The sequence below is a fragment of the Orbicella franksi genome, chromosome 11 (assembly GCF_964199315.1).
Source record: "Orbicella franksi chromosome 11, jaOrbFran1.1, whole genome shotgun sequence".
NCBI lineage: Eukaryota > Metazoa > Cnidaria > Anthozoa > Scleractinia > Merulinidae > Orbicella > Orbicella franksi.
In genome coordinates, this window is record NC_138155.1 from 3,048,567 (window position 1) to 3,062,864 (window position 14,298).

The 14,298-nt window shown below is 40.3% G+C and overlaps 2 protein-coding genes across 3 annotated transcripts in view; one reads left to right on the forward strand and one right to left on the reverse strand.

Moving 5' to 3' along the window:
- LOC145502274 (A disintegrin and metalloproteinase with thrombospondin motifs 20-like) overlaps window positions 1-14,298 on the forward strand; it is a 56,842-nt gene that overhangs the window by 34,422 nt on the left and 8,122 nt on the right. For both annotated transcript variants that reach the window (XM_081481530.1, XM_081481531.1), the window contains 4 exons: window positions 160-342; window positions 972-1,142; window positions 13,795-13,974; window positions 14,104-14,245. In XM_081481530.1, coding sequence (XP_081337656.1) covers window positions 160-342; window positions 972-1,142; window positions 13,795-13,974; window positions 14,104-14,245 — 676 coding nt within the window. The remainder of the gene's footprint in view (window positions 1-159; window positions 343-971; window positions 1,143-13,794; window positions 13,975-14,103; window positions 14,246-14,298) is intronic.
- Window positions 1,191-12,230, reverse strand: LOC145502285 (decapping and exoribonuclease protein-like). The gene is made up of 3 exons (XM_081481542.1): window positions 11,249-12,230; window positions 5,957-6,362; window positions 1,191-4,823 (listed from the first exon to the last, which is right to left on the reverse strand). The coding sequence occupies exons 1-3, from the start codon at window positions 11,575-11,577 to the stop codon at window positions 4,350-4,352; spliced, it is 1,209 nt and encodes a 402-aa protein (XP_081337668.1). The 5' UTR covers window positions 11,578-12,230; the 3' UTR covers window positions 1,191-4,349.

Below are 14,298 nucleotides of genomic sequence, written 5' to 3' on the forward strand. Positions count from 1 at the left end.
GTCGTCACGCAATCCTGCGTGACGTCCTGAGTAGTGGCCGTTATCTGAAACTTCTTCCTGCTTGGACGAGTGGAAGAAAAAGGCAGCAATTGTTACGCAAGGCAGTAAAATATCTTGCGGCTAACTTAACTAGTATTTACATTTTGATTATCTTCGCAGTGTTCAAAAACGTGTGGAGAGGGAACAATAACTCGAGCCATTCGATGTCTTCATCAACTGGAATACAAAGGCGACACGTTCTGTGACAGCAAGACACGACCACTAGACAAACAACGCTGTGACAAGGGAACATGTCCACCTCTCCTGAATCTCTACCACTGGCAGACGTCCACATGGAGTCAGGTATGAGATTAACACAGTCCTAGTTTAACCTCCTGCGTGGATGTGTAGATTTGTGTAGGCATGGTCTTCACATCAGATCTTAGGACACGTCCACACTACCCCAGAGGAATTTGAAAACGCAGCTCTATTTCTAGGGTTAGGCCTACCGTCCACACAAATCCGTCACAAAAACGGCGCTTTTCGAAAATGCTCTTCAAACCGGAGGAATTTGAAAAAGCCGGCTTTTCGTAACGTTTTGAAACCGGAGGTTTTCGAGAACGATGGCGTTACGATAATCATGTGATTTCCCTGCCGAGTTTTTCTCAAACACAAATCCAAAATGACCGATGATTGTTTCGTTTTTAAATTTCTCCGGCGTTATGTGGACGGAAAAACATTTAATGCGTTTACAGAGTGAAACCTCCGTTTTCAAATTCCCCCGAGGTAGTAGGTCAGGCCATTTATTACCTCTAGGAACAAGACATGCTCGTCGAACCAAGATTAAAACAAAACACAATGGAATTGGTGCGAATTGGTGCCAAAGAGGTTTTGGTTAACCGTGAATCTCAGTTACAACATTTAGAATATATATCATGCGTGGCTCCCACCTTTGCTGTATCCAACCAAAATACCTAATTTTGTATTCTCAGTGTTTTAACTTGTGTGGGTACGGACAGAAGTCGCGTGACATTTGGTGTGTCGACTTGTCAAGGAGGAAAGTCAAGAACGAACTATGCAGCCCTTCATCCAAGCCTGAAAATGTGTCCTCCTGCTTTGAATCGAAATGTCCACCCAAGTGGAAGCACGGTGATTGGTCAGCGGTAAGTCGGATAAATCTGCTATTTGAATCTCGTGAGTCTTCTCTTGGTTAATGGGGTTGGTAAGGGACATGTTGTATCTGTAGCGCAGAAGAATACCTGGGGCGGATTTAGGGAGTGTTCGGTGTTCGTTTCAACACTTTCAAGAGGCCTTGTTATTAGAAGGATTGACACCACAACACTTTATCACGTAACAGCAGTTATGGTACCATGTGAAACATCAATTATTGCTCAACAAGATGCAGTCTTTTTTGTGACGTAACAAGTTACCATGACAACAGAGAAGCCTTGCAAAGACAGCCAATATTTTGGTTTTAGTTGCTCATATCTGAAAAACGAACTCGCACAAAAGTGATCAGAAAGCCAAGATAAACCTCTGCAAAGTTAAAAAAAAATTCTGTGGAGCGGATTCTGGAGCTACCTTAAATTTTCAATTATTTAAGGTGGCTCTGAATCCACTCCAGATAATTTTTTTTTAAATTTTGCAGGAAGTTTCATTCTAGAATTTGAAAATACCGTTGATGATTCGGACAACAAAAAATTTGAAATTGTCTAAAATCAATGGAAGACACCGTAAAGGAAACAAGCATCCCTCCAGTTACAGAAGAAAACTTGATATGAATATCTCATTTCCAATCACTCCACTCAAACGAACCACTTAAAGTCATTCCCCAGTATTGCATTGCGCATCCCTACTGCGCATAATTTCACGCGTGATTAGCGCGTGCGCATTAAAAAAATGGCGGCTTTTTCTTTGCGGCTGGACCTCGTCATAGAAGTAAATCGTCATTTTCTCGAAAACGAGTACTGTGACCTATCATTTTTTTCTGTTGTGTTCAATTGAGTAATACATTTCTCTATGTAAAATAAATATGGGCCAATTCTCAGTGTTGAGCAAGAAACAATCGTCGGAAACGTGATTTTAGCAAGCAATCGTGACTATAATCATGGTGCTATTAAAAGGATTTATATGGTATAAACAAGGTGCTGTTGCTCCTAAATGATTATGAGGACCCCTCATTTTTATTTCCAAATTTAAGTTCCTACAATATAAACAGTCAATCGGCAAAGTTTGATAAAAATCTCAGTGCAGGTTCTATTTCAGTGGAATGACCTTAATTTACATCAAGAAATGATTACTAACCAGTTGCGAAATTTACAAAATACGACAACCTATAAACACATTCCCTCGACTACTTAATAAATGAAACTGAAATTCGTATCGCATTTGAAAGGCTAAAAAATAGCAAATCCTCTATCTCAGACAAATCAAAAATGAAACGATTATATCAGCCGTAAATGAATTAATGCCAGTCTATCTTAAATTATTTAACACAGTTCTCAAATCCGGTATTATGCCTCAAACGTGGTGCAATGGCATAATTACACCAATTTTTAAAAGTGGTGTTGAAAGTGAATCATATCCCTCAAACTACCGTGGAATATGTATTTCCAGTTGTCTTGGAAAACTATCCCGTTCGATTCTCGACCAAAGTCTACTTGATCACGTTAAGTAGATAAGTATAAAAGGAAAAACGATGGGACGAACTTCTAGCTGGTCTGACTACTTTAAAAACGTTTCGGCCTTCGGCCTTCGTCAGATTAAAAACTAAAAACTAAAAACTATTTACGATGGCAAAAACACAAGAACGTACAACATATATAGGCAATACCGAAATGTAAATAAGGATTACATAATCAGACAAAGGATCTAAATTAACAAAAAGTTGAGCGAGAAAATGATGCAATAGTACAAAACGGGTGATACAATGGCTAGAAGGTAACAAACGCCCCATCAAGGATCCCTGAATGATCGTAAAGATAAACGTCATAACAATACCCCCAAAAGGGGCCCCTAAACATAGTAATAAATTCCCCAATCAGGGCCAATGAATGGCACATCACAAACAAAAGTAACAGGATCGCAAAAAGGGGGCAAATGAACCATGAAGCCATTATAACACACTCAGTGTAACAAAGAATAACTATAGATAATGATAATCCCGCCAGCAAGAGTTGTGAAACACACTAATTGACTCTTGTAATTGATTCGGTGTTTTGAACGAAATTCACGTCTTTTGTTGAGACCATGTGGATTGAGCGTAAACAACTGCGCAGTCCAATAGACTTCTCCTGTCAATAAAAGCTGATCAAGATGAGTGGAATTCTTAAACTTAGTGATTTGTTCAATGACGATGATAAAACCAATTTGCGAGATATCATGCCGAAGATTATTAAAATGGACCGCTAACTCACATGTTCTCTTATTATTGAGCATAGTTGATTTATGGTTGCGGAATCTAACTTTAAATTCAGTGGAAGATGAACCAACATATTGCAAATTACACTTATTGCAAGTGGCAAAATAAATCACATTCCGGGACGAGCAAGACAGGTTTTGCCTCATGGAGTATTGGCGGCCAGTCGCCGAGCTTTGGAAATTACAGCCTCGGATTAAAAAGTTCTTACAAAGATCGCACCTTTTGTTACATTTAAAACAACCAGCTCTACCATCCGCCTGATTATCTATTGAAAATGGCCTTATTATAGATGGTGCTAAAATCTCTTCGAGATTCTTAGTCCTACGGTAGGCCGGGAAAATAGATTTGGATGGAAAAATTTCTTTAACCTCAGGTGAAGAGTGCAATAACTGAATGTGTTTCCTGATATAATAGGAACTGGGACCTGGAAACTGTTTGCCGAAAAGCTATTTCTAGAATCATAGTGATCCGTTTATATATTCTGAAAAAAATCGACTTTCAACAGATTTTCAAGGCAAGAAGACGCAAAACAATTGCAAAGTTTCATGGCTTAAAACGTTTTCCTTTTAAAGATAACGAGAAAATTGTGGCACTTGAAATACGCCCCAAAAGGTTTCAGGGCTTTAAAAAAAAAAAGGCACGCCAGGGGACTGTTTCTTAAAACTCTCGAAAGGTCATTCGTGTAACTCCGATCCGCTCATAATGAAAAGCTGTTATTTTTATTACATGTTATCAAGGGAATTAAACCCGAAGTATTTGCGAAGTTTTCTGCTTTGAGTCGCCTTCGTTTTGGAGATTCAAAGGGAATTTAGGCAACCCAAAATACGCCCAAAATATTTCGGGACTTTCGAGAAACAGGCTCCTGGTCCGAAACTGAATCTCAAAACAGTGTAGTAGTGGAGGAGATGTGGATGGTGGAGATTGACGACTGAAGACTATCAATTGCCGCCTAGCCTTGAAAAGCTGAGGACATCTCCTGGGTGAACCATGGGGGCAACAAGACATAATCACAATTTGTAGCCTCTGATCGTGTACAAGAGATTTCAGAAAATCCAACATTCCACTCAAGCTTGTACTGCACCACGGGACCAGAACCTTCACAAGCGTCCTCCACTACAATTCCCTTCAACCACTGTAAGAAATCATCGGTAAATCCTACACAAGAATGATGATCCCAGCTTGATAGTGCTTGGCCGACAGCAGGAGGACAAGACATCTTCGCGCATCGGATCTGTGAGGGTATGCTTTCTCTGCTTAGGCTTGACAAACGTACTAGGCGTGTGCCATCTCGTATCCCGTAGATAATTTTCTTCATGTCTCCAGCATACATGTGGTACCACCAGTCGCGTAGTTTGTACATCGGAAACTTCCATTCCTCTCGGCCTTTGTATTCCATGCACATTTTCATTTCGATGTACGTACCCTTTGGAGGGAATGAAAAGAACAACGTGAAATGTATTTTCCGGCGTTTGACGAAGGAATTAGGAAGAAAATGTGTTGGAGGGGATATCCTCCGTTAGCCGGGTGTCATGTTGCATATTTTGGAGCGTTTTTTATGCAGGGTTATTAGTTACTCTGTCACAAATTGGTTCTCACTTCCCAAGACAACAGTTTTTTTTTCTTAATTATCCGTTATTACTCTTTTGCTACGTTTTGTTCTCTTTCTTGATGCTTTTTCACATTCTCCGCCTATATCATGAGATTCATGGTTCGTCACAATTGACATAGCAAAGTGTCACAGTGTCTCGCTCTTCGTGTGTCACAAAACTGTGACTATTTTGTTAAGGACTAGGGTTAGGGGACACTTTGTGATGTCTGTCACAAAGTATGATCTCCTTATGTCGGACAACTTATTCGTCGTGAAATAAAATTTATACAGTAAACCCCAGGTATAAGAACCTAGATTTTTCCAAGTCACCCTGAACACGTTCTTACATAAATGGTGCTTAACTTGAAATCAGGTTGTCTAGGTTCTTAAATGGGTTCTTAATTTTTGGTATGTACCTGTATTGGTGGGTGTGGCCTTTTATATTAAATTATTCACACATTTTCATGCTAGTTACAACGAATATAGTAGAGTGCAAACATTAAAGGCACATAAATCATACAAAATAGTGCTTAGTTATGCAAATGTTATTGTTTTTTATTGTTTTGCAAAGTATAGACCGTTTCACTAGGTACCGAAGTGTTGTGTTATCCTCACTTGATGTCACTGAATTTATTCTTTTCAATTCCTTTCATACAGTATTCAAATTTAAAAATGTGACGTCAAGTGCTGAAAACACAACACTTCGCAACTTATTAAAGAGTCTATAGTATACTCCTAGTTACAGACTGTATTTCACTCTACTGTACAGTATTACAGAGTACTGTATACAGTATTGTATTATTTACAAGAAAATAAAACAGATTGACTTTATATTACTTTGAAACCTACTTTGAAATTTCAGCCTGAAATGGTTGTTTTGTGAAGGGTGCTTTAAATAAAAATTTCTGACTGACAGGTTCTTAAATTTTAGGTTCTTATACGTGGGGTTCTACTATATTGTTCCTTACATTTTCAATGCCGTCAACCTCGGATCTTGTCAGCAAGCGGTGTCGTCCACCAAAGGTACCAACTGACACGGAATAAAACCCTTCTCTTTCCTTCACAGTAATACCTCTGTCTCCATTGGCAGAACTTGTATCTTGGGTCTGAGCTTCAGAGATTACCTTCTCGAACTGCTTTCCCATGTAAGAAATTTTTCCAACTTCTTCCTCCCTGGAATGGCAGCGAAGCTTCGGCTCTCGTATATCACCTCCCGTTGGGGCGGGTCTGACCTCCTCCACGTGGCTGATGTAGATTGTCCCATTGTATTTTACAGCGCACATTTTCCATGGTGTCTTGAAATTGCCTGTGTTGAACACTGTTGCTAAGAGTCGCTTCAGTGTTCCACGCATTACAACAAAGTCGAAATCCAACCTTTATTATAAGAAATTAAGAAAAGCGTATTTGCGTCAGTAACTTGTGATGGAAGTGAGCGGGGGAGGCTATTTTGCGAGCCTGCGAGCCCGAGCCTCGAGCCGCAAGCCTCTTTTTGCGAGCCTCAAAAGATTTCCGCCAAAAAATCCAAAAATGGGCACAATGCCCTGATATGGTATTTATTACATACGGGGTGTTTCCATTGTGCCAATAACCGAGGAAAATGGAACGACACTTTCCGATCAAACCGGGCCAACCAAGAGGAATCGGATTCTTACCATTTTTTATTCCTTTTCCGAATTCCCTACATAAGTGAAGAGAAGCAGGGCAGTGAACCGGTTTGTCAAAAACGGAACGGCAAATTTCGGTCGGACCGGTCGGAAGAGACCAAAATAGACCTTTCCATTTAACTTCCGACCGAAATTTCAGGAATCTTTGGCGTAATGGAAAACACCCGCGGTCTTCATGTGTTGGTGTACTGTAGCATGGCAAGTGAGGTGATGGAAAGTTTTCCTTTCTTTTTTTTTATTTCTACCAATTAAGCAGATATTATAGGAAGGACATTTTTCCCATCTTGCTTTTTGGTAGCTGCAAGCGAGGTAAACGGAATTGTCGTGACAGCGTGACAATTTCATAAGTTGACAACTAGGATCACGAGATTCGTTAACATTGTAATCGCAGAAACGAGTGATTGTGAAAAAGGTTTTTATCGAGAGAACACAGAAAATAGGACGCGTTGTAACACTGGAAGAGAATTAAGCGAGGATTTGTCGAGTACAAGTGAGTTGTGAGTGTGCGAGTTAAGGTGTACCCCACAAGTTTGGTACAGAGGAAATTTCTGCTTAATCTTTATTTGGTTTGCAAGGAGTTGTGATTTTTTCAGCCCAGTAAATTGTACTGACTTTCATGGGGCGAGCGAATATGGGTTTTATCCCCAAACTTTTATATTGTGCGAAATAAGCAGTCGCCCAGTCCTTCGATTTTACGGGGGAATTATTAAAAAAAAAACAATTAAGGGGCTGGTTTCCCAAGAGACAAAACAACGGACAACTGGGAGCCAAAAAAATAATAATAAATTATGCATCTTTCTTGGCGGTGCTTCCCGATATATCATCTTGATAATTACCTAAAACTCGCCTCATTTGAACGTTTCCCTGCTCATATTTGGATATTTTACATAACGGCAACATTATGATACAAAAAGTTGCGAGGGAAACTCAATATTTCATTCATATCTGAAACTACAAACTGACCTTCAAAATCCGTTTTGATACAGACGGAAAACTACCTGCGCGGAATTTCACGCACGAAAGAAAATCGAAAACTTTTGTTTCTTCTTCCAAGTGTAGCATTTACTGAGTAAAACGTTAACGTTAAATTGAAAACTCAAAAAGAAAACCAGAAAAGAAAACGCAGTGGCTCCCAAAAATAGACTCCGGCTCGCAGGCTCGCACATCGCACTCGAAGTGAGCGAGATGCCTCAATCGTATTTGTACGCGGCTCAGTCGTAATTGTCAAAGAAAATTGTCGCGGGTCCGAAAAATTGAACTTTTATTGTTTCCCAGTTTTCCAATAGCTTTGAAATTAGCGGATAGTAAATTTTAAAATTTTAGTTTACCATTATTTGCAAGAAGTAGGGAGCAAAACAAACAACAAACTCTCAAAATTCAAACACATCCCTTCAGCTAGACAAACAACGAACCCACGAAGTTCAAACGCATCGATCCCTAAAATTTGTAATCACTTTACAGTATTACAAAGGCAAACCATTATCTTTCAAAGATGCTATCGTCACTAATTGATCTGTCCGCTCTGATTCTATCCGGTGGTTTTAAATTAGTCCTATGCATAATATTATTTGTGCATTGTTGTTTCGGACAAAAATAAAACATTGTTTCTGTAAAGAAATTCTGTTCTTAAGGGACATAAAGCCCTTTAACGTTGACGGTTAATTCATCTTCATTTTGTATTCTTCTACAAGCCTGGCATCTTGGTGCTGGTCCTCTTTTCTTTTTCTTTAATTCTAGGCAGACTTGTTGGTGTTTATTACGAGGGTCATTTGAAAGAAGTTCCTGTATTATTTCTTTTCTAGTTTTGTTGGTGCCCTTTTATACGTCAGGCTTTGTGGAATGACTGAGTAGGAATTTCCAACAAAAGACAAGGCCTCGTTATCAGTTAAAAACAGCTGATGCAACAGATTACTGTTCTCCGGCAGTCGACATATGTTAAGTAATGTCCATATTATATGTTAACATAATTCTTTTCCAAAATTTTTCACGAAATCTGCACAACCACAAGAGGGACTTTTTCCTATTTCTACTTTATGATAAGAATTTTTTCTTAGGTTAACTACGATGTAGGTTCTTCAATGGGTTGTGGAGAAGTCCACTGATTTTATCTTGAGCTCATCCTTCTCTCGTTTTGCCGTTTGTAGCGTATCGATAAAGGTTTTACTATGAGTAGGTCGGTACTGTCCTTCTCGTGTTCCGGCAGACTTTGTCGTTTGACTGACACTAGCATTGTGGCGATCGTAGGGATTGGGGCTTCCAGGCGTGTCTTGTTCTTCAGAAGCTGATATATTGTCTTCGTCACAAAGATCCTCTCTGTTTCTTTCACTGAAGGAGAGATTCTTGATTTAGGTGATCAACGTAAAATAAGACTGACCGACACCACGAAATATAGACAACTGTACACAGTTTAAAAAGACGAGGGAATAGAGTTCTAAAAAGTGAACTCTTCGACACTGAAACGTATCAATGGCATCTGTCCGTCTCGAATAAACTCTGGGCACAGTTCGGTCCGAATAAAGAACAAGATCGACACGAAGTGCCAATAAATAAACCATGGCAGTTCAAGAATCTCATAGAGTTTTGAATAGAAAAAGGGCTCAATCTCGACACAAGCATAGTTCGGTCCCTGAGTAAACCTGAACAAGAAGTACTAATAAATAAAATAATCTAAAAAGCAGAAGTTCAACACTTAGAATCAGTAAATTCAGCGAACCTTAGATGAGTGCAGCAAAATGGTGCAATTACAATGTATTAAGCCTTGGGAGACGAGTAGAGTTTTCTTATTTGTGCCAGGATTTTCGATTTGTCGCTGTTTACAAAAATCCGTTGCTAACAAAACCCGAACCCGACCAGTACAACATTTATAGCTAAATAGATTGACGCAGAAATTAACGCCCGGTCCAAACGCCGCTCCACTCATGTGGCGAACCAAACCTGATTAAAACGACTTTAGAGCGACTTTGGAGCGACTTTGGAGCGACGGCTGGTTCAGACGGCGTACTAGCGTCGAACCTAATTCGGGAAACCGTGGTAACAATTTTCGACGAGAAAATATTCGTTCTGAATTCAAGAACGCTGTCCAAATAGAAAAGCTGTGACTAACATTTCGCTGTTATAGCAACATTTAATTAGGCAAGCAAATTCAAACTAGTACTCAAGATTCAGTGATTGTATTTAGACAGGTTTTCTCCCGGTTTAATCGACTTGTTAAAGGGAAATCTAATTATCACGAAGAAAAAGCAAAAAATGAATTTGCGCTAAAGAAACTCGTTTATACAGTCCCGTTTCTCATAAATCGAAGGCATACTGGTATTTTGTTGTCTTTATTTTACCGACGACTTCGAGCTTCATACATAAATGGTCACGCCACTCAATTTTGAGCCAATCACGAGTCCTGTTGTATGAAAAATAAATTACAGTAATTTATGCATTAGGTTCGACACATGAGGAGAACGCTGTATGAATCAGCTGCCGCTCCAACGTCGCATAGTGCGACAGACCCTGCCGAATTTAATGTTGTTTGCCGCACCAAACCTAATCTGCCGAACCAAACTGATCCAGGCCCAGTTCAGACGTCGTGCTTCTGCCTTGCCGAACTCAATTGCAATTTGGTTCGACTATGACACCGCAGAAATACAACTCTGATTCAGACGTCGTGCCAGAGTCGAATCAAATTTAGAAGTTACTGATGACTCGTAACAATTCTCCTCCTAACTCCCCGTGGGAACGCAATCCCGCCAAAATGACGTCACTAAAATTCGAACTACAAAACTATTGATCTTCCTGAGATTTTACTTAAATGATGTATAAGAGCAGCTGAAAACTAATGTTCATACAAATTTTCGCTCCGAATGGGTTCTTGGTTTTGTGATACACTACGCTTGAATTTCCAAGCTTTTGCTTGACGCGGCATTGACATGACGGCCTAGAGGGCTGTCATGATGGTTAAAAAAGTGACTTATTTCGGGGAACTTGGCTATCTGAACAGTTCATGTCTTAGAAAAAGTATTATTTTAATGTTTAAGAGTTCCTTGAGGGATAAATCCACGCTTTTGTAGCAAAACTCAGTGACAGATGTTTCTGTTGGTTTCCGGCCGCCATGTTGGTGCCCATATGGATGGGCACCAGCATGGCGTCTCCATACAAATCTCCATAAATTTGGGTAAAAAATTTCTCCGCATATCTCGCATAAGAACAATTGCTGTGACCAGAATTTTGGCGAGAGTCTTTGCATATTTACGTTCTTTCGTTTTCCAGATTCTGGACTTTATATATTGACCGGTTTTGATTTTTATTTTGATCTATTTTGAATTGCGTGACACTGAAAACCAGCAATTAATATAATTACTGAATTTTGTTTGGCGCGACAGAGGCACGACGTTTGAATCGCTGCCGTTCAGAAGTTTGATTCAGACGCCGTGCTTCTGCCGTGCTTTTGTCGAACGTAATTCCTGAATTTAGTTCGGCACGGCAGAAGCACGACGTCTGAACTGGGCCTCAAACGCCGCTCTTCTGCCGTACTTAACCCATCAGTTAGGTTCGGCGCATGAATGGAGCGGCGTTTGGAACGGGCCTAAGTTATCATCATCAACTAACCGTTTGTTTCCGCCTGTTTCGTCTTCCTTCAGAAGTTTGTCTTTGTTTTGCACGGTCCAGTACAATAAAGCATCAAAAGGCCTCTCAATATTTTTAAAGAAGTAATCCCCTTCGGCACGAGTAAAACCAACAGAAAGATCACTTCCAAGAAGTTGCTCATAGTTGGTTTTCAAACTGCGAAGCTCTCTTCTGTCATTGTTGTGAAGAGTTCCATCTTTGTCGATAGAATAACATCCAAGCTCAGTACAGGGGAAAGTACTAATCGAACGATAGTTCGAAGGAGAATCGACCCTGTATTGAGTTGCGGTTTTGCTGATGGAAAGAGCCATTTTTACAGAAGAAATATTGATCAATCTCACGCCGACTCGCGAATCATCCGGTAGTTTCGCAAGCTCTCGTAACCTGCTATTGTTTGGTGTTGCGAGGGGCTTCTATTGTTTTTAAGTCTAAGACATTGTTTTCATTGGTTAGTCTTTTGTTTTTGGCCAGGGTAGCGAGCCAATCACGTTATACGTTACGAGAGTTGCTACATCACCTGATCATTAGCCTACGTAGCAAGCGTTTCTATGGAACGCCAGAACTGTCTTATGATACTTTTTTTTATTATATTGGGTGGTTATGTCATTATATTTAGTACTTATGTTATTATATTCGGTGATTAACTCATTATACTCGGTGCTTATTCCATTATACTCGGTGCTTATGTCTTTATATGCGGTGCTGTCTTCATTACATTCGATGCTTATTCCATTATATTCGGTGTTTCTCTCGTTATATTCGGTGCTTTCTTCGTTATATTAGGTGCTCTTTTCATTATATTCGGTGCTGTTTTTATTATATTCGGTGCTTTCTTCGTTATATACGGTTCTAACTTTGTTTGGTGTTTTCTTCATTATTATAGGTGCTAACACTATTATATTCGGTGCTCTCTTCCTTATATTCGGTGCAAAGGCCATTATATTCGGTACTTCCTTGTTCGGTGATTACTTCATTATATTCGGTGCTTAATTCATTCGATTCCTGGACGAATGAATACAGTGATCCGAAATTTCGAATCTTGCGAGCACAAGGATTACTAACGCGACTTGAATACTTCTCACTTTTTAACTTTCTGGCAGATTTGTGCTAAAACTTCACCCTTGCAGTCCTTCCTTTTAGACGGATTGAGTAGAAATATAGCTTGATTATAAATTACCAAATTTAATTCATCGAGATTTCTCCGTTCCCACCGTGTGCTCGTTGTTTCAGACATATTTTGACAAGTTAAAGTTTATTTTGGTTCAAAGTTCACTTCCGCTACGGAAGGCCGAAGATTTTATTGGTTAATTTATGACAGCCGATGACAGCACGAAATCTCAGTGTGCGCACTGAGGCATGAAAGGCCAAGTGGGCGGTTTTCAAAATCCATGGGTTTGTCTGTAAGCGTTTCCTTTCTTCCTTCCCCTCCCCCTTCCCCCTCTTTTACTCGCTCCATTTTTCGCGCTGTAATTCTTTGCTCTCGAACCCCAACCTCGTTCCCAAGGTCTCTCATCTTACCGCCCCCTGGAGCGAGCCCCTCTCTTCGCTCGCTCCAGGGGGCGGTAAGATGAGAGACCCTGGGAACGAGGTTGGTGAGTTTCTGGGCCCATTTGGTGAAAAATACATTGTGGGAGGGCAAGGTATTGCAAAGTATTTCAATAATTTTGTCCAAGGCTGTAGTTGTTAGTGATATTACGGGTGTTGTTTCAGCTCAAACCTCTTCTTTCATTTTTACTGTTCAGACCAGTTGTAAGTCAGTGGCAGTGTACAGTATGATCTGTCACATAGACGCAAATAAGTTGGAGAGGTTGTTATTTAATGTACACCTGTTATGGGAAAACGGAATACGGTAAAAGCACAATAAGCAGGGGTACGAAAATTGAAGTTCTTGAAATTACAGCCAAAACATGGAATAATTTGATTTGTGTACAGTTGATATTTGTATTTGACAAGGGAAAGATAAGTAGGGTAGTATAAAGAGGCACTTTAATTTTTGGATTTTAAGTAAAGGTTCAGGTCACATCTGTCGATCCCAAGAAAAGTATTTAAAAGATCAAATATTTCCAGAGATATTGGTAAAATACTTTTTCGCCTGGAGTAGAAGTTCACTTTGATTGACAGCTTATGTAGACTATCGGAGCGTTTTTCGGGGGACACATTAAATGCTTGTCTCAACTTGCAAACGTTTGAGGTATTTGTATATAAAAGTATTTATGTTTTACTTTTTGTGGCATTAAATCGTATTTTAAGAAAGTATTAAGCACACTGACTTGGCCTCAGAATGCTGGAAATCCCTTTTCCGCGGACCTCAGTTTTAAAAATTTTTTCGGGCAAGGATGCCCCGGACCCCCTACAGTGGGCCGCCTTCGGTGGTCCGTATCTCTAATCCCCTTCTCTAGAATCCTGTATCCGCCCCAGCGATACCCATTTCATTTGTGCGCATGTATTTGCTTGTTTTGCCGCACGATTTCATAGACTAAGTAACTGAACCTTCGCTAAAATGGTACCGTGTTTTTCTGTGCCTACAGTGCTCCAAGTCTTGTGGACGTGGTTATCAATACAGACCAGTTGAATGTGCCACAACACTCGATAGAGTCCTGTCCTCGAACACCGGATGTGACCGACTCACAAAGCCTCCCGTTTGGCGGCAGTGTAACCTGGGGGAGTGTGGCGGTTTTCTGTTCTGGCGAGTCGGACCCTGGTCTCAGGTAAAGTGATGATCTGACATTCACGGTTTGAGCAGCCATGTACACCAGGGCTGGCTATGTGGTTGAAGCTAGTGTTCAGAGTACCTGTAAACAAACTAGAATGAGCTCATTCTCTTCTTTTCTTCACAGTGCTCCGTCAGCTGTGGCAGCGGAGTCATGAAGAGAGCTGTCAAATGCCTGGCTAGAAATGGAACTTATCTTGATGACTCTTCCTGTACATCGCCTACATCAAACAAACCAGACCCCGCGCGGTTGTGTCAAATGAAAGCTTGTAAGTGACAAACCCGTTATTGTTTGCGCTTAGGCCCGCAATGCATGCATATG

What these genes read in the sequence shown, in the direction of transcription:
- LOC145502285 (XM_081481542.1), bottom strand. Translation starts at nt 11,577, where the DNA reads ATGGCTCTTTCCATCAGCAAAACCGCAACTCAATACAGGGTCGATTCT. An exon ending in GAAACAGGCGGAAACAAACG is followed by an intron (nt 6,363 to 11,248) that starts GTTAGTTGATGA and finishes CTTATAATAAAG; the next exon opens with GTTGGATTTCGACTTTGTTG. An exon ending in AGGTTGACGGCATTGAAAAT is followed by an intron (nt 4,824 to 5,956) that starts GTAAGGAACAAT and finishes TTCCCTCCAAAG; the next exon opens with GGTACGTACATCGAAATGAA.